The following is a 20,533-nucleotide window of genomic DNA, read 5'->3' as shown; positions in this document are numbered from 1 at the left end:
CGTTTGTTTAAATCACTTACAAATTTCTTAGTGTAGCCCTTTGACTCCATTTGCCATATATCAGATAGGCACTAGTCTCTTGTCCTCCATCAGACTACTGTTTTACTATACTACAAAAACAATGCTTTTCTAAGCTATCTCTTCACATCACCCTGAGCCACCTTATCATAGCCTTAGCAATCCTACTTAGGGATATCCCCTATCTCTTGGAGAAGAGCCAACCTAAAGTTAGAGAGGGAGTTATTGAGGTGATAATGGGTAGGCGCTGTAAGTTTCCCTTGCGTTTTGATTTTGTGCTTGGAAGTTTTATACATATAAACTGAGAGTTTGGGAGGTAACACTACTTACTGTTGATATAGTTTTCTTTAAGGAATAGTGCACCAGAGCTACACTTAAGATTGAGAAATTCTTTGAATGTTTTTGGTATGGGTTCCTTTACTTTAAAAAGCATCTAGAATGCTCGTCAGACCTGTGAGACTATTACCAATTTTTTTGGGTGAGTTTGGGTTAAACTAGAGCTATGAAACAGTTCACATTTTCTGCATCTTTTTGGAACAGTTTTCCAAAGCCCTACAGTCGATTTCTCATTCTGGAAGTCATTTCACACCCTCAGAAACTCCTGTTACCTGTACTTTTGCTTTAGTTATTGGTCACATTTTAGGAATCCATGCAGATTCACAAAGTGGAAAAGTGAGAGAGCTTATGAAAAAGAAGACATTATGTGTTGAAAGAATCAAGGTTGGATGTAATGTTCCTAAGTAGGAATACATGTGATTTACAAGCATACAATCAGTTCAGCGAATAGAAAAACGAAATAGACACTAAGCACCCATGGAAATGTTGTAAATAAGGAACTGCTGAGCCATTTTATTACTTCTGCAAGAGCAAAATACAATAGTAAATAGAATGGTGCACCTGGGCTTGTCTCAATGGACAAGCATGACCAAACCCAAGTGAGCAATAGCTGAACTGAAGGCTGCTACAACTGCTGCACCAATTTGCATTGCATTGCCCAGAAAACTACTCTTTCTGCTGCTTTGAATCGCTGGAAACACCACTTCCCGTGCTCAGAAAATTATGAGATTCGAGCTCCTGACTCCTTGGCCTAAACCCAGAAAAACTCACGAAGGAATTTAGCTGGTTCAAACTTCTGAAATTCGACCCCCAAGGAGCCAACTTCAGTTGCAATTGCAAAACTCGTCCTGTTGGATTCTGGTTGTAAAACCCCTTGGGAAGTGTCCAAAAATGCTGGGTTGATCCCTCCTACAAATCTATTGACTTCCCATATGAGTTTCCGGGCTGTAGCTCTTGCCCCCAAGTCCCACAAAATTGTTGGACTAGCCCTCTGTGCTGTCTCCCAGGCCTGGAATTCAAACTGTTGGGTTGTTGGCTTCTTTGGCTCCAAAACTCTCAAGAAATGCTAGCCTAATGCTGCCCTTTAGATTCCTTGGCTCCTCCAGCAAATTGCTGCTCTACTGTGGCCCAATCTCCTTCTGCGTGTTCTCCTGGTGGCCCAGAAATATGCATTTCCTGTGTGTGGCTGAATGATGGTGCTGTAGAAAACTCCTGGATCTCCTAAAAACACTGATGGAACTGCCTTCCTAGGGTAGGCACTCAAGGTCCCCCGAAGGTAAGGTTGAATCTCCTGCTTGAGAGATTTGTGGTTGAACAACTAGTTGACTCAGCTAAGCAGTTGAGCGAACAATCAAGTAAATTCGATTTGCAAGGTGAATGAATGATGCAAATGAGAGCCTCCTCCTCCTTTTGTCTTCGTGGGCCTTCCTTGCCTCATGTGGGCCCCTCCATTCAGCGTTTTGAATTCCCTCCAAGCCATTCGAATGGCCTAGTTCGAATTCCCACGTGGGTGGCCCCCACCTTCCACTAGCAACCAAATTAAGCCAAAATTTCTCCTAAGTCCCTAAGTCGAAACTGTTGGGTCCTGTTGACCACTACGTGTCAACGACCCATAGCATTACACCCCCTTTTTCGCAAAAGGGATAGCACCTGATCGATATGTCCGCGTCGTCCAGCTATCATCATCAATTTGGTTGTCATGTTATAATGTAAACCCATTCTGCATATATATGATGTAAATAATCTCAACAGATCTGTGTCATACCTAGGTAAACCTATTTTTCTGGTGACGATCTATGTTCTGGGAGGTTTTTTGTCTCATCGATCCATTCTCGGATGGTCGGCAGAGTTTTCCTTCAGCCTTGTCCCAAAGTTAGAATGAATTTTGTCACCAGGATCTTAGGTGAGTCCTAGTGTTATAGATCGAGTCTGTGTAAAAGTGATTTGGGAATAATCCTAACTATTTGGTTAGGTTATTTTATTACAAGTTGCTTAGTCTGCTGGATTATATTTGTGTCGCAGAAATGGGTAGTCTGTGAGGGTCTTTTTCAAATGGGTTTTCCCCCTTGAGATGTAAAAAATGTAAAAAATCATGATGTAAAGTGTCTTGAGGGTTAGAAAAATAATTTATCCCCTCATAGGTCCTAGGTTCTAGGTAAATTTAAATTTTTCAGAGGTAAAATTCATGGATCCTTTAAAAAATTAAGTCTTAACACGTCCAGGGTCTAAGGTTAATTGATTATTTTGCTAAATTTTATGCCCTGGGCCTTTGGGGTTAAGTCAAAGTCAAAATTTTGAGGAAATTAATGCAAAATTTTATTTTTTTTTAAATTTATTAAAATGCATTTAATTGAAAAATTCGAAATTTCCTCAATATTTAAAATTTCGACAGATGAGATTAAAAGAAATTTTGATCCTCATCAACAGTTGAGATCACTTTGACAAGGATCACTCGAACTAGCCGTTGGAAGATTTATCTTTAAATAGGAGGTCATTTGTCAGTTGAGATCATTCGATCTGGGAGTCGTGTGCTAAGTGAAAGCTCTCTTGTAATCCTTTTTATGAGCAATAAATGAAGACTTTGGAGTTAATTTCTGCTGGTGTTACTCTTTGTCGAAATGCTGTAAGATGTGTTATTTTCATGCATAGATTTCCTTTTAACCATTGATGATAGCTTTATGAAGAGTGATTTAAGCACAGGTATCTTGCTTGATCACTGGGGTTTGAATGGTAATTTAAGTTCTGAATATAATGGCAGGTATCTCTATTAAATCTGAATTTTATTATCGTTTTCTTGCTCTACGTTAATGGTTGAATTGAGTTGTGCAGAGAATTCTTGATTTTTAGATCATCGGGTGTTCGGGGAAGTTTTCAGTTGGACCAGCCTACTCTCGATTAGTATTTTCTGAAGAGCCTAGCTTGATTGAATCCTGGGTTTATCATAAGAAGTTTCATTGTTGATGCATGAAGGGTTTTGGGCGAGGCACCTCTGTTTAAATTTAAAATCTCAAAAATTTTCCATGCTAAATTGATAAATCTAGCTTTTAAGAGCCTTAGATTGTCAGATTTGGGAGTGGAGTTGGACTCACAATTGCCAAATTTGGTAGATTTGCTACTCTTGTGCATAGATCTGATTTTTTTTTTTAATTTTTTCTGACTTAGGGTTTCTGGGGTTTCATTTTTCTGGTATATTGGGATTCTGGGTGTTTGTGTTTTCAAGAACAGGTTGCAGATCTGAAGGTGAAGTTTGATTTTGAAGCTAGATCTAGGCCCTGGAGGGTAAGATCTGGCCTCAAAACCAACGTTTGTAGGGGCATTATTTGCAGCCCAAGGGTTTCAAATCTCTTCTAAATCTGGGAATTTTTTTTTTAATCCTGAAGCAGAATATAACATTTAAATATGGAAATATCAGGGTTTTATTAGGCAGCAATTTCCCATTTTGTTTGCTTCCTAGTTTTTTCAGGCAAAATCATTTTCGAATTAATTTTTTCTTAAAGGGTTTTAGTGCTTTCAGTTTTTCATCCTTCCTGCCCATCTCTTGCCATACGCTCCTCAGGCCCACAGCGTATAAACCGGATTCCATTCCTCTGTAGCAAACCCTCATCGCAACCCCATCTTTTCCTGTCAATCGTCTCTCCATACGTTACCTGCAAAACCTGCGCTGCTCACTCTCACTGATCTCCTCGCCCTCCTCACGCAATCTTCCCTTGACATTGCCGCAGTCATCAATAGATCCATCTATTTCTCAAACTTGCGTGCCAACCCTTAGCATTCATCCACGCTGCCCTCAGCCATCTGCTCTTCTCCGTCCAACCTGCAAACAAAACTCATGCAGCTCCAACCCTTCATTTGTTGTCAGATCTGCACGCATATCCTCAAGTTGCCATCCCCCTTTACGCTGCTACCTCACCCTGATCTGCAGCCCTATTTTGCTCCCACGTGTTCTTTCCCACAGTTTTATCCACCGTTGCTCTCCACACTTCTCAGCCTTCACGCTGCTCCATTCTCACACTTCTGCCATACACCCTTCCTCCACCACCTTCATACGCTACCTCTCCCGCGACTCTATCAACCTTCTCCATGCCATCCACTCAAAGTTGCCCACGCGTTCTTTAAACCCTCGACCCTTGCTACCTGTGTCCAAAGAACTGCCATTTCCGCTCGTCCAACTCTCACTCCAGCGTGCTCTTACCTGCGTACTGCCTCTTATTCTTCAAACCTCTTCTCCCACTACTCCATTCTCTCTGTCCGCAGCCTCCAGCTCCCTTAGCCTCCTCGCGTTTTCCCTCTGCCGTCAGAACCTGCCCAAATGCAAACAACATTTCCTTGTTTACTTGTATAAGTGTATAGGCTTATGATTAAAGTTAGGTACGTAGGTTTAAGTTTGGCATGTTTTATTTTTATTTTTTATATTAAGTGTTTAGATTTTAATATTTGCTTCTTTTTTTAAAATTTTCATTATTTGCTTTAGTTAGATTTCGTTAAGGTTTTAAAATAAAAAATATAAATTTTGTTTTAGTTTTGTTCCATTTTTTTGTTTTTTTGTTTTTATGATTTCAATTTTATATTAGAAATCTAAAACATTTAAAAAATAAAAAAAATAAAAATTTCTAAAAAAAAGCTAAAAGGGACTTCACATTTTGTCACTTTAAGAAATCCTAAAGTATTAAATCGAAATAAGTTTCATATTTAAGGGTTTTAAATTTTTTATGTGGCCTCTGGCCCATTAAAAAATTTAAAAAAATTATTAAATCTTTTTCGATTTATTTCGGTCACATTTAGTCTTGCTTAAAATATCAAGAAATTCACCTAAGGAATAATTAAGTTGTCAATCTAAAATTTCTTCTTGGTGTCTTTTGTGCTAAGGTAAGATCTAAAGGTAAATTTTTGTGGTATTTGTCATTTCTCTATAGTTAAATGTGCTTAAATTTTTATATTTGAAGATTAACTATTTGAAAGTGGTAAATTTCCTAGATTTGGGATTTTAAGCATAATCATTTAAATTCTAGGATCTGAACTAGTTAGCTTTTAAATTTCGTGGTTGATTAAGGTATTTGTATCTCTTGAAATTTAATTGCTAAGACATTGTGCATCTGTTGAATATCTTGCATCTATCTATCGTCATTGCTTGGATTATTTAATGCTCGTTACATGTTAGACATTTTGCAAATATTTTCAAGCGATTGTTAAAGAGTTTTTATCGTGGAATTATAAACAGATTTCATATCTCTGTTTCCTAAGCAGCAACAACTAATCAATTACTTGGATCGTTGACTCCATAAGGCATTGGTATTAATCATTTAAAATCTAATCAAATTCTAAGTCTTGCTAAGCCTTAATCAAGTACTCGATCGCCTCGCTGTGTCTCCTGAACTGGTTCCATTTTTCCATAAGGTCTACCCCCCTTAGCTTGCTATAGGGAGACAACTTAAATGGAGAGATTGGGGATCAGGGTGACAGCCCCCAATCTGAGCGTTGTCGCGGTGCCTAGACACCTTGTGTGACAACAGGTCCTTTTCCTTAGCCAAAAATGTGCAAATGTGTGTAGAGACACCCTGTTACAAATGTGTTTGAGAAGGCACATGACAGTCCTCCCCTCCCAAATGTTGCTTGCCCTCAAGCAACCTCAGAGATGGGTGTTCTAGAATGTGCTCACCCTCCCAAGTGGGATCCTAATTCGGCAAGTTCTTCCAGTGTACCAGGAACTCCCTGATGGTCCTGCTCCTCAGCTTCCTCTCCCTCCTCTCCAAGATGGTCTCAGGCTCCAAAACCAAGTGGCCCTCATCATCTAGTGGGGGTAACTCTGTTGCTGCTGTCACATGTTGCCCCAACACCTTTTTAAGGCACGAGACATGAAATACATTGTGAATCCTGCTCCTCGGAGGCAGCTCTAGCTCATAGGCCACCTCCCCAACTCATCTGATCACCCGGTATGGCCCATAGAAGCGGGGCTGTAGCTTCTTGACCCCCTTCTGCTTCAATGTGGACTGCCTGTACGACTGTAGCCGGAGGTACACCAAGTCCCCCTCCTCGAAATGCCTCTCTGTCCGGTGCCAGTCTGCGTACACCTTCTGCTGGTTCTGTGTTGTCACCAAGTTATCCTTGAGAGCCTTGAGGATGTCTTGGCTCTCTTGGATCCAATCTTTGGCCTTTGGGGCCCGACTATCTCCAAAAACAACATCAGCAAAAGATAATGCATCATATCCATACAAAGCACTGAAAGGAGTCATACCAATGGACATGTGGTGGGTGGTTTTGTAGCAGTACTCGCCCAAATGCGGCTGCCAGATCCACACCCTCTGTTGTCTTAGTCACGTAGTTCCTCAAATACCCCTCCAGCCACTGATTAACTCACTCTATCTGGCCATCTGTTTGGGGGTGGTAGCTCATGCTAGGAGTGAGCTCGATACTGACCAATCTCAAAAGCTCCTGCCAAAAACCTCCCATGAACTTGCTATCCTTGTCGCTTACAATGCTCCTAGGAAGCCCGTGCAACTGGAAGATGTCTCGAAAGAACAACTCTACAACCTGTGCAGTCGAATACCTTGTGAGGATGGTGAAAAAGTGGGCATATTTGGTCAACCAGTCGACCACTACATAAATGCAGTCCTTGCCCTGTACTGTGGGGAGCCCTATGATGAAATCCATGGATATGCTTTCCCATTTCCCCTCGGGGATGGGAAGCGACTGTAGCAATCTTGTAGGGTGAATCAACTCCCCCTTGATCCCCTGACATGCCTCACACTCCTATACGTGCTTCAGCATGTCCTCCTTGAGGCCCTTCCATGTGAATCTCTCCCTGACTCTCGTATATGTCTTCCGGAACCCCTGGTGCTCGGATAATGGCGAGCCATGTGCTGCCTGGAGCATTCTCTCCCTCAATTGTGAGTTGGGCACCAGAAAAATGCGCCCCTTGTAATAGATGACCTCATCCATCACTTGGTAGCGCTCATCTGCATGGGTACCCTCCAAGATCTCGCATGCCCTCCTGTCCTTGGAGTACTCCACTAGTAGCTGAGCCTTCCAATCATGGCAGATGCTCATGAGTGATAGACCAGCGGGTCTCCGAGATAGAGCATCGACCACCACATTGTGCTTTCCCCGCACATACTCTATATTGAAGTCATAGGCCTGCACCTTGCTGACCCATCTCTGCTGCCTGTCGTTGAGGCCCTGCTGCCCCATGAAGTGACGAAGATTGTTGTGATCAGTGTTCACCTAAAACCTGTTGCTTACCAAGTACTGTCGGAATTTGGCCAATGCATGCATGATGACCAACATCTCTTTGTCATATATGGAATCTGATTGCTCATGTGCTAGGAGCTTCCGACTCTCGAAAGCAATGGAATGCCCATCCTATGATAGAACTGCTCCAACTCCCTCCCCGAATGCATCACACTCCATGGTGAAGGGCTGGGAAAAATTTGGAAGTGCCAAGACCAAGCAACTGCTCATCACCTCCTTGAGGCGATCAAAGGCTATCTTTGTTCCATTAGTCCATTCGAAGGCCCCTCTCTTGGTCAAATCTATCAAGGGTGCTACCAGCTGTGAGAACCCCTTGACAAACTTCTTGTAGTAAGTGCAGATGCCCAAGAACCCCCTCAACGCTGTCACATCTCGGGGCACTGGCAAGTCACGGATAGCCTGTATCTTCTCCTCATGGACCTTCACCCCATCAGCATCGATGATATGCCCTAAGTAGAGCATCTCTGTCAAGCCAAACTTGGACTTGGATAGTTTGGCATAAAACTGTTGCTCCTCCAAAATACGTAGCACCTCCTCTAAGTGCTAGAGATGCTCCTCTCACGTCCAGTTGTAAATCAAAATATCATCGAAGAAAACTAGCACAAACCTCCTTAACTGTGTTCGGAAGACATGGTTCATGCACGACTGGAAGGTAGCTGGAGCATTGGTCAGCCCAAATGGCATGACCAAGAACTTGAAGTGCCCATAGTGGCACCGAAAAGTTGTCTTAGGGATGCCCTGATCCCTCACCCTGATTTGGTGGTACCCCGAATGCAGATCGATCTTAGAGAAGTACTTGGATCCTCTAAGCTCATCGATCAACTGATCTATGAGGGGGATGGGGTACCTGTTCTTCAGTGTTTTCTGGTTGAGGGCCTAGTAGTCAATGCACGTGCGTAAGGTCCCATCCTTCTTCTTCACCAGTACTACTGAAGGAGCGAAGGGACTGGAACTTGGCCTGATATGGCCCAATGCCAACAACTCCTGAATGGCCCTCTCAATCTCATCCTTATAGGCCTTAGGATGCCTATATGGGTTAGTGATCACTGCCTGCACACCTGGCTCCAACTCAATAGTGTGCTCGAATCCCTTGTATGGCAGCTGCCTTGGTGGAATGTCCCCAAACACCACTGCATATCTGTCTAGCAAGGCCTGTATGTCTAGTGGTGGTGGCTGGGCCTGTCCCCCAACCTCCGAAATCCTCAGCTCCACTGCCCATGCGATGTCCCCATGTCGCAGATCTGCCTCCATCTTGTGGGCTGAGACTGTCTGGGGTGGATAGGAATGCATGCCTCTGAGAACTACTGGTTTTCCATCCGGCCCGGTAAACTCCATCTCTAGTTTCTTCCAGTCAGTAGTGACTCGCCCAAGGGAGTACAACCACTGGACACCCATCACTATGTTGGTGTCTAGCACATCGACCACAAAGAAGTGGTCTATCATCGAGTAGTTCCCCATAACTACTGTCAAAGCAGGCACATACCAAGTGCATTGCATGGTACGGTCACCTGGTACTAGGACTGAAAAGCCCTCAAACTCAGTCGTGGTGAGGCCCCTCTAAACCAACTAGGCATCTATGAAGTTGTGGGTAGCCCCATTGTCAACTAGGACCAACACTCGTTGTCTCCGTATGGTGCCTCTAATCCTCAATGTCAAGAATTTGGGGACCCCACATAAAGAAGTAAGGACTCCCCCGGATGGGGCATAGGATGCCCGTCCCTGTGGAGGTGGTGGTGGTGGCCCCCTATCTGCTGGACTCTAACCATCTCCCACACCACACTCCTGCTCCAATTAGTCCTCCCGGTCACTGTCTGAAAAGACCTCAATCTAATGTGCTTTGTCGATAGTGCACCGATGGCCTAATGCCCAGGGCTCCCTGCATGTGGTAGGAGCTTCCGACTCTCGAAAGCAATGGAATGCCCATCCTATGATAGAACTGCTCCAACTCCCTCCCTGAATGCATCACACTCCATGGTGAAGGGCTGGGAAAAATTTGGAAGTGCCAAGAGCAAGCAACTGCTCATCACCTCCTTGAGGCGATCAAAGGCTATCTTTGTTCCATTAGTCCATTTGAAGGCCCCTCTCTTGGTCAAATCTGTCAAGGGTGCTGCCAGCTATGAAAACCCCTTGACAAACTTCCTGTAGTAGGTGCAGATGCCCAAGAAACCCCTCAACGCTGTCACATCTCGGGGCACTGGCCAGTCACGGATAGCCCGTATCTTCTCCTCATGGACCTTCACCCCATCAGCATCGATGATATGCCCTAAGTAGAGCATCTCTGTCAAGCCAAACTTGCACTTGGATAGTTTGGCATAAAACTGTTGCTCCTCCAAAATACGTAGCACCTCCTCCAAGTGCTGGAGATGCTCCTCCCACGTCTAGTTGTAAATCAAAATATCATCGAAGAAAACTAGCACAAACCTCCTCAACTGTGTTCGGAAGACATGGTTCATGCACGACTGGAAGGTAGCTGGAGCGTTGGTCAGCCCAAATGGCATGACCAAGAACTTGAAGTGCCCATAGTGGCACCGAAAAGTTGTCTTAGGGATATCCTGATCCCTCACCCTGATTTGGTGGTACCCCGAATGCAGATCGATCTTAGAGAAGTACTTGGATCCTCTAAGCTCATCCATCAACTCATCTATGAGGGGGATGGGGTACCTGTTCTTCAGTGTTTTCTGGTTGAGGGCCCAGTAGTCAATGCACGTGTGTAAGGTCCCATCCTTCTTCTTCACTAGTACTACTGAAGGAGCGAAGTGACTGGAACTTGGCCTGATATGGCCCAATGACAACAACTCCTGAATGGCCCTCTCAATCTCATCCTGATAGGCCTTAGGATGCTTATATGGGTTAGTGATCACTGCCTGCACACCTGGCTCCAACTCAATAGTGTGCTCGAATCCCTTGTATGGCAGCTGCCCTGGTGGAATGCCCCCAAACACCACTGCATATCTGTCTAGCAAGGCCTGTATGTCTAGTGGTGGTGGTTGGGCCTGTCCCCCAACCTCCAAAATCCTCAGCTCCATTGCCCATGCGATGTTCCCATGTCGCAGATGTGCCTCCATCTTGTGGGCTGAGACTGTATGGGGTGGATAGGAATGCATGCCTCTGAGAACTATTGGTTTTCCATCCGACCCGGTAAACTCCATCTTTAGTTTCTTCCAGTCAGTAGTGACTCGCCCAAGGGAGCACAACCACTGGACACCCATCACTATGTTGGTGTCTAGCACATCGACCACAAAGAAGTGGTCTATCATTGAGTAGTTCCCCATAACTACTGTCAATGCAGCCACATACGAAGTGCATTGCATGGTACGGTCACCTGGTACTACGACTAAAAAGCCCTCAAACTCAGTCGTGGTGAGGCCCCTCCTCTAAACCAACTAGGCATCTATGAAGTTGTGGGTAGCCCCATTGTCAACTAGGACCAACACTCGTTGTCCCTGTATGGTGCCTCTAATCCTCAATGTCAAGAATTTGGGGACCCCACATAAAGAAGTAAGGACTCCCCCGGATGGGGCATAGGATGCCCGTCCCTGTGGAGGTGGTGGTGGTGGCCCCCTATCTGCTGGACTCTAACCATCTCCCACACCACACTCCTGCTCCAATTAGTCCTCTCGGTCACTGTCTGAAAAGACCTCAATCTAATGTGCTTTGTCGATAGTGCACCAATGGCCTAGTGCCCAGGGCTCCCTGCATGTGAAGCACAACTTCCTCCTCCTGAGGTCCTTTTATGTCTCATCATCTAGCTGCCCCCGCCCCTGTGTGGTCCTTTGAGGTGGAGGTCTAGTGTCATGCCCCTTCTGTGGGAAAGGGGTCCGTGCAGGAAAAGGCACTCTAGTCTTGGGGATGGCCCCTTGTAGATCTCTAATGCACAAAACTACCTCCTGCAACATGGAGGATCTGCGTGACTTCACTATCCACGCAGGGGCTCGAGTAAGCCCTCAATGAAACCCTCCGAGCCTCTGATAGATCCGAAACCATCACTGACACTAGTAAAAACTCTGAAATATACTGCTCTGGGTTGCCTGTCTGGCGCAATTGGGTCAACTCCCTGAAATGGGCCTCTGGATCCCTCTGGTCAAAACGTTCCACCACTCTCCTGGTGAAATCCTCATAAGAAGCCACATTGGCATGCGCTAGGGTGGCTAAGCCATGAAACCACCAGTCACGGGCTTCCCCCTCCATGTGCAGCGTGGCCATCTTGATGGCTTCCTGTTCTATCATCCGGTTGAGCTGGAAGTAGGTGTCCATCTTCTCAACCCAAGCCCTAGCAGTGCACTTGGCAGTGCCATCAAAAGTAGGGAAGTACATCCTTCCTATGGTCCTTTGTAGCTCATAGCTTTGTGTACCCTGTCCCCCATAGCCCTTGCTCTTCTCACTTTGCTCGAGCTTGCAGAAATCTCTGAAAGAGAGTGCTTCCTTGAAGTCTGCATCCATAGATTGCCACTCTCTGAAATGATCTCCCATTTGTGTGGGGTCTTCACCCCTTGCTGGTTCGATTTATGCCATAGGTACGAAAGAGGGCAGTGTGGCTCGAGTTGGCCCACTAGTTGATGGGTGTGGTGTTGCTGGTGAGGGGTGATTGAATGGCTGAGAGGCTCTAGAAGTTTCCCCAAATAGAAACCCTCTAGGAGTGGTTCTCTCTTTGTTTTGCATCTTTATCTCCTCTAGCATCTCTTTCTGCCCTTTGGCTAAGTCATTCAAAGCCCTCAGGAGGCTGTCGAAAGCTATCTCTTCCCTGCTTTTGGGATCCACCATGTCCTCCTCTTCTACCACTGCTTTCCCCCTGTCCTCCATGGCTGGAGTAACCTCCAGCGTTCTTTCTCTGCTCTGGTACCTCTGCCTTCTGTATGTGATGTTCTGCTGGTCCTCCTCTCATAGGAGAAAATCCCCACAGCTGAGCCAAGATCTAGGCTCTGGTACCACTATAATGTTCCTAAGTAGGAATACAAGTGATATACAAGCATACAATCAGTTCAACAAATAGGAAAACGAAATAGACACTAAGCACCCATGGAAATGCTATAAATAAGGAATTGTTGAGCCATTTTATTACTTCTGCAAGAGAAAAATACAATGGTAAATAGAATGGTGCACTTGGGCTTGTCTCAATAGACAAGCATGGCCAAACCTAGGTGAGCAATAGCTGAACTGAAGGCTGCTACAACTGCTGCACCAATCTGCACTGTGCTGCCCAGAAAACTGCTCTTTCTGCTGACTTCGAATCGCTGGAAACACCACTTCCCGTGCTTAGAAAATTATGAGATTCAAGCTCTTGACTCCTTGGCCTAAACCTAGAAAAACCCACGAAGGAATTTAGCTGGTTCAAACTTCTGAAATTTGACCCCCAAGGAGCCCAACTTCAGCTGCAACTGCAAAACTCGGCTTGCTGGATTCTGGCTATAAAACCTCATGGGAAGTGTCCAAAAATGCTGGGCTAATCCCTCCTACAAATCTCCTGACTTCTCGGATGAGTTTCCGGGCTGTAGCTCTTGCCCCCAAGTCCCACGAAATTGTTGGACTGGCCCTCTGTGCTGTCTCCCAGGCTTGGAATTCGAACTGCTGGGTTGCTGGCTTCTTTGGCTCCAAAAATCTCAAGAAATGCTGGCCTAATGCTGCCCTTCAGATTCCTTGGCTCCTCCGGCAAATGGCTGATCTATTGTGGCTCAATCTCCTTCTACGTGTTCTCCTGGTGGCCCAAAAATACGCATTTCTTGAGTGTGGTTGAATGATGGTGCTGTAGAAAACTCCCGGATCTCTTGAAAACGCTGATGGAACTGCCTTCCTAGGGCGGGCACTCAAGGTCCCTCGAAGGTAAGGTTGAATCTCCCGCTTGAGAGATTCGTGGCTGAACAACCAGTTGACTCAGCTAAGCAGTTGAGCGAACAGTCAAGTAAATTCGATTTGCAAGGTGAACGAATGATGCAAATGAGAGCCTCCTTCTCCTTTTTTCTTCGTGGGCCTTCCTTGCCTCATGTGGGCCCCTCCATTCAGCGTTTTGAATTCCCTCCAAGCCATTCAAATGGCCTAGTTCAAATTCCCACATGGGTGGCCCCCACCTTCCACTAGCAACCAAATTAAGCTGAAATTTCTCCTAAGTCCCTAAGTTGAAACTGCTGGGTCCTTTTCCTTAGCCAAAAATGTGCAAAAATGTGTAGAGACACCCAGTTACAAATGTGTTTGAGAAGGGACATGACATTGGAGTAATAGTTTTATGTTTGAGTAGGAGATACATTACACAAAGTTCCATTTTGAGAGTGAACATCTTCTGGATTAATTTAAGAAATAAAAGCGAATATACTCATGATTTATGCAACAACTGCCACAAGAGAATTATATGGCAACAAATCATCAATTCAATTTTCGATTCAATGACTCCCCATAGTTGTCTCGTCTTACTATCTTAGCACACTCCTTGCTTTGTAAAGGACTATGACTTTATTGTAGATCTTAAAGTCTGCTAGTGAAAGTAATGGACTTGATATAAGGGGCAAAATGAGAAGATGGGATTGTTGACACGAATGAAATACATTTGGTAGGTGAATTTTACTTCCTAGAGCTAGTGTACTTTGAAAATCAAAGCCAAAGAACTAAACGTTTAAGAATTTTATGAAATGATTCTAATATTTTCATAACAAGATTTATTCTAGAGCATAAAAGGTTCTATACAACGGAACAAAATAAGGGCACCTTCTGGCAACATTGTGAACAAAATATTGAGGAATAACTGCTAAGCTAAATTGATCTAGTGTTGCCTGTAATGAGTGTGGGTTATAGGTTATAACTATGTCATTTCTAGCTTAGGTTTACTGAAGAGAAAGCTGTATTAATTGAAGTCAAATTTAATAATGTAGATAGGAGATATATTACACAAAGTTTCATTTTGAGAGTGAACATATTCTGGATTAATATAAGAAATAAAAGTGAATATACTCATGATCTATGCTGCAACTGCCACAAGAGAACTAGATGGCAACAGATCATCAATCAATTTTTAACCAATGACTTGCCATGGCTGACTCATCTTAGCACTTCTTGCTTTGTAAAGGACTATGACTTTATTGAAGACCTTATAGTCTGCCAGTGCGAGTAATGGACTTGATGTAAGGGGCAAATTGAGAGGATGGGATTGGTGACATGAATAGAATACATTTGGGAGGTGAATTTTACTGGCTAGAGCTAGTGTACTTTGAAAATCTAAGCCAAAGATTTGAGCATTTAAGAATCTTATGAAATGATTCTAGCACTTTACTAACAATATTTATTTTAGAACATAAAAGGCATTGTACGAAGCAAAAAAATAAGGACGGCTTCTGGCAACACTGAACAAATAATTTGAGGAAGTGAAAAAATAACGGCTAAGCTAAATTGATCTAGTGTTGTGTGTAAGCAGCGTGAGTTATAGGTTATAACTATGTTATCTCTAACTTAGGTTTACTAAAGAGAAAGCCATATTTTTTTTTTGTAACCCAGAGGAACCCGACAGCCTGCCTGACACGTGACTACCAGTAAACCTCTAGGGGGCTACGATATGTCCTCCTCCCCTAGCCCAGGTCACAACAGGGGGGATTTGAACCTGGGTCTTTTGAGTTTCATTGATTTCACATTTCTCGGATTAACCAAATGAGCTGCCCCCCGGGACAAAGAGAAAGCCATATTAAATTAGACTCAATTGTTGATATTTTTACACTGCTTGGATTGTTTGAAGTCATATTTAATAATGGATGATGTCATCTCATCTTTTCTCTAGAAGTTGTTTTGCATCTTTTGTTGATAATTTAGATCTTTTTATATTGCCAACGTTGGTATTATACACTGCTTTTATTGCTTGAAGTCAAATTAAATAATGAAAGATATCATCTCATCGTTTCCCTTGTAGTTGTTTTACAGATTTTGTTGATAATTAAGATTTTTGTATACTGCCAACGTGTCTCTTGTAGAAATGTTATGTGCTTGCAAGTAGGCAGTTAATCCTCCTATTTTTCATGTGCCTCTAAAGTTCAGTTTTTGGTTTCTGCACCCAGATTAAGCACAGGTGCTTTGTCCAGATTGATATTATCAGATGATGCTCTCCGGATAGCAACAAATGAGCTCAGGGCCTCAAAGGTATGACATTTAACACGAGAATGCAGTTTATTTTGTAAATGTGTGTTTCACTACAAATTTACACAGGAATGATACCAAATTATGAGTGACAAGGTTACTTATTTGTGCTGGTAGGGTTACTGTACATCTAACACTCAACATCCATGTAGCCTATTGGGGCCTATTTACACGGACTGATCAGTATTGCATTTTAATCTTTCTATCTATATTCTCCTAAATTTGGGTAGCAATTTACACAAGCTTGTTTTGGGTTTCTATTTGTATCAGGTCTTGTAGGTTTTTGCTTTCTTGAAAATGTCAATATTTTTTTCTTGAGTATATATAAATATGGGGTGGTCTAGAAGTTTCTGTTTCTCAGCTTCATTCTGATAATAATGGAGTTTTGTTGATTGTTTATACCCATTGCGTTTTTGTCCATCTTTATTCATTTCTTTTGTCACGTGATATTATTCTTATTCTTCCATCATTCTCTTGAAAAGGCTTCTGCTGCTTTGTAGACTTTTGAAAAGGTTTTGACTCAGTCTTGAGGGAGGCCCTCTTGCAGTGCCTTGGCATTGGCATATCGGAGACCCTTATTACTGCCATCATGCCCCTCTGTGAGTTTGTTCTTTGAATTAACATAGCACATGGGTTATTTGATTTCATTTGGAGCATCATTGGGGAGAAGTAGGGGTGTGCTCTCTCCCCAACCCTCTCTGGGATCTATATTGATGAATTAGAGTCCTCCCTATAGGGTCATATTCAGCCGAGGGATGGCTGTTTATTTAACAGGTCCTAGTCTCCATCCTCATTTTTGCAGATGATGTAATCCTCTTGGCTTCAACCCAAGAGGGATCATAGAGACAATTGAATTCCCTATCCAGATTTTGTGATCTTTGGTAGTTGATGATCAACCTGGGTAAAACCAAAGTGATGATCTTCAATGGCTTAAAGAATGTCCTGACTTATATCTCGTTTTCCTAGGAAAGGAGGCGAGATCAGCACAACATACACCTACTTGGGAGTCCAGTTTCTAGGGCCTGAATTTTGAGCTAAGGAAGGCAGTCGAACCCTAGATCAATAAGGGGTATGGGTCCTACTACCACAAAATCTAGCAGGCCCAATGCAAAGCCTCACTATGCAACCTAGGTCTTATGGCAACAAAGAGATTAGCTACCACTGTCACCTCAACAACCTCTCTACTAATGTTTTGTGGTTGGATGTTATCCCCACAAGGTATGCTTCTGGAGCAAGAATCAAAGGATAGATGATTAAGGTTCCAAGCCAAATGGCTCTCTATGGAGTTTGCAGATAAATAACCTAGAAAGGTTGTCAATAATGGATGGTTCAAAGGTGATAGGAGTCTAATGGTTATGGGAGAAGGTATGGGCAAAGCCATGAAGGCCAAGATAAGAGTTATAAATGTTCAAGTACACTTTCCACCATCCCCACTAAAGTAAACAAAAGCTGTTATAAGCTAGGGCTTTTATGATATGCAGATTTACAGCATGCGAAAACATATAACAACAAAGAAATAATCTCAAATAATAAGAACAAAGGATTGAAGGCTATCAAAAGGGTAAGCAACGGATAGTCAACTTTAGGTTTTTAATGGTTAAAAATGCATAGAACAACAATATAAACCCTAGACGTCAGTCCTAAATTTAGGGTGAAAACATGCAATAAATGCTAGATTTTGTTTTTCAAATATTAATAAATGCAATTTACACCTAAAAGGCAATAACATATAGGAACAAAATTGCTATTAAATGAAAAAATTGTTAGTTTTTGTAGCATTGGATGTGTTCTAGCTATGAGATTTGGTGGAGAGGCTAGAATACATGTATTCTCCAATACCCAGAAATCATTTCTGGAAATTCCACCTAGAGACGACTTAATTAGATTTATTAGTCAATTTTTAATATTTCCTAAGTCTTAACTTAGGAAATATGATTAATTAATCAAAATAAATTAAGTCATGGTGAAAATGTTTTAGAAAAGTAAATGGATCGATTTCTAGTTAATCCTAGCCATCGATTAAGATTTAATTGTGGCCGTTGAAGTCTCAACGGAGGAGTATAAGAAGTCGTCGATAGGGCTTGTAGAAGACGCACCAAATCAGTTGAGCATTCGATTTTGCTGGAAAATCGATCTCCAAAGTAGCAACATTCAGTTGCCGGAGGTGATTCAATGAGATCGAAGTAGTGAGAGAGGGGCAGAGATAGTGAGGTTGGAGGAAGCTTTTCCAGTTCTGACGAGTACATTGCAGAGAGGCAGTGATTGCCACAGAGAGGCAGCGCAGAGCCCTCTTGGGGAGATTTCCGTTTTGCTGGGGAGAAGGAGAAATTTTGAGCTAGAAGCTAGGCAGAGGGTCTGGAGGTAAAGGGTATCAGTTTCCTAGACAATAGCTGACGAGATAGTGAGAGGAGACATAGTTCCAAGCTTGTGGGACGTAGTAACTATGTAGGTTGATGCAGTGACTGTGCAGAGGGAGCAAGGAGCAGCTCAATTCAAGCTGAGGTCAGTGTTGGATCGCCTGTGGAGTGAGAAATTTTTCTCACTAGTTATTATTGCTAGTTATTTCTTTGTTTGGATTGCTAGTTTATGCACCCATAGATTGTTCTCAGTTTTCACTATTGCATTATATCAAAACCCTCAGCTGCTGCGCCAGTTTTCCCGAGTTGGGTTTTTCCGAGGAATTAGTCCAAAAATAACAGTGTCACACTGTGTGTGTGCATCCATTTCTTCCAACGTTTTTATTTCTTTCGCAGTATTTTATTTGTGAAGGTTGTAGTGTATTTGTTTCGATATTTTCCGTAGCACACAACAAATAATTTGTTTAATTAAATTAACAAATAGAAGAAATAACATCAGTTGCTGCAATAGGATTCAGGGTTAGCTGAATTTTCACATGGTATCAGAGCGCAGATTGTAAGCCAGAGAGCTCAGTAGCAGAAGGGAAGAGGAATTTCATAGCTCTGCATAAGTAGCAATTCGAAACCCTCAGAGGTAGTGCAATTTCTTGGCCAGGAGGGTCAATTTCTTGAGGAAAAATTGATTTCTCTGAGAGAGTGACAGAGAAATCAGATTTCTCCAGTTCGAGGATTACCAGAGGCAGAGGGAGCAACCAGTATTTTCCTTGTAGAGTAGATCTCTAGCTGGACACAGTATTTTGCAGCAGTTGCTAGTGCAAAATAGCGTCAGGAGGAAGAAAGAGCACACACTGAGGGAAATTTTCCTCAAGGGACTTCTAGCTTCAGAAGTTCAATTTTCTCTTGCAGATCAATAGTCGTTGTGAGCAGATTTACTCACTCCAGCAGGGAGTGCGTAGAGCCTAGCAGTAGCTGAGCATAAGAGAAGAGGAGGATTTTGACTTATTTTGCTGAGATGGCCACTGCCAGACTACGAGATTAGGACAGGTTGGACGGTGCTTCCAACTATGTCATCTGGAAGGCAAGGATGTCCTTCCTTCTGGATGAATATGGCCTGAAGCCATATATTGATGCAATGGTAGCTATTCCCCAGGATGCAGATCAACTGAAGGAATACCAAAAGGAGATGGCGAGGGCGAAGAGATTGATCCTAGATGGTGTCTGGGATCATGTTGTATCACATATAGCGACCAAGGGAATGACCAAGGAGATGTGGGATACACTTTCCATGCTATACCAAGGCACTTCCGAGAAGCAGAAGATATACTTGGAGGAAAAGCTGAGATGCACTAGGATGCAGAAGGAGGAAGGCATAGACCCCTTCCTCACCAGGGTTCAAGAGATCCGGGATTAGTTGTCAACTCCTGGGGCAACGCCTCAACCCACAGAGCTAGTACGATTAGCACTCAATAGTGTCTCAAAGGAGTGGCAAGTATTTTTCCAAATTATCTTGAGCAGAGAAACCTTACAGTTTGGAATAGGATGTGGGTCGATTTGCAACAGGAGGAATTGAGACGAGCTCTTTTGAAGAGCTCCATTAGTGGCAGCAATAGCAGGTCGAAGCACGTGAAGGAGAAGGAGAATGTGGCCCTCACATTGAAGGGTCCCAGTCAGGGACAAGGGGAGCAATGAAAGAAGAAGGACATGTCGAAGCTCAAGTGCTTCAGATGTGGTGAGCTTGGGCACTACAATACCCAGTGTCCTCTTAGGAAGAAGGACAAAGAGGAGAAGCAGGACCAACTGGGAGCATCAACAGAGATCAATAGGTTATCCTCTAGGCTGGAGGAAGACTTTTCCATGTTTGTTGACATACCCCCAGAAGTCAAATCGAGTGATTTGGTTTCGTAGCTCCAGTGCACTACAGATGGGCAGAATTCTTGAGGAGGTCCACCTCTTGAATCAATACCTTGCTACGGGGGCCAACAATATTTCAGTAGCAAGATGGATCAGTGGCAGTAGATGCAGTCAGATGCCAGAGTGACAGATGCAGAGTCTAGTTGCATGTCAGATGTTGGGGAGCGCAGTGCAGAGTCAGTAGCAACGCAAATGCCTCAATGACAACACAGATACTAGTAGCAGTCAGAGACTTGAGTGACAAATGCATCATACTGATCACACTTGATTCAATATTTAGGATGCTTTTCAGTCGCGAATGTTGCAGTTGCAGCAACAGTAGATGGAGAGGGAGTTGCAGTGCAAATGCAGTGTTGGCAACAGTTTTGCAAAGTCAGTAGCAACACAAATGCAACGTATATCAGAGTTGCGCAGTGGTTGATGGGTAACAGCAGCCAGACATCAACAACGTGACAGGAGATGATGCAGAGACATGGTGTTGTTTCAGTGGGTTGCAACATTAGAACACATTCCTCGCTAAGAGGGAGTGTTAGTTTTTGTAGCATCATATGTGTTCTAGC

The 20,533-nt window shown here is 43.4% G+C and overlaps 1 protein-coding gene across 1 annotated transcript in view; it reads left to right on the top strand.

The window, feature by feature from the left end:
- LOC149205891 (uncharacterized) overlaps positions 1 to 20,533 on the top strand; it is a 427,798-nt gene that overhangs the window by 259,946 nt on the left and 147,319 nt on the right. The window contains exon 5 of the mRNA XM_089393578.1: positions 15,627 to 15,708. Within this exon, the coding sequence (XP_089249704.1) occupies positions 15,627 to 15,708 (82 nt within the window). The remainder of the gene's footprint in view (positions 1 to 15,626; positions 15,709 to 20,533) is intronic.

The sequence above is a fragment of the Pinus tabuliformis genome, chromosome 1_2 (assembly GCF_031772625.1).
Source record: "Pinus tabuliformis cultivar Carrire ecotype Pingquan chromosome 1_2, CPIR1, whole genome shotgun sequence".
Classification (NCBI taxonomy): Eukaryota; Viridiplantae; Streptophyta; class Pinopsida; order Pinales; family Pinaceae; genus Pinus; species Pinus tabuliformis.
This window is presented reverse-complemented; position numbering and strand designations above follow the sequence as displayed.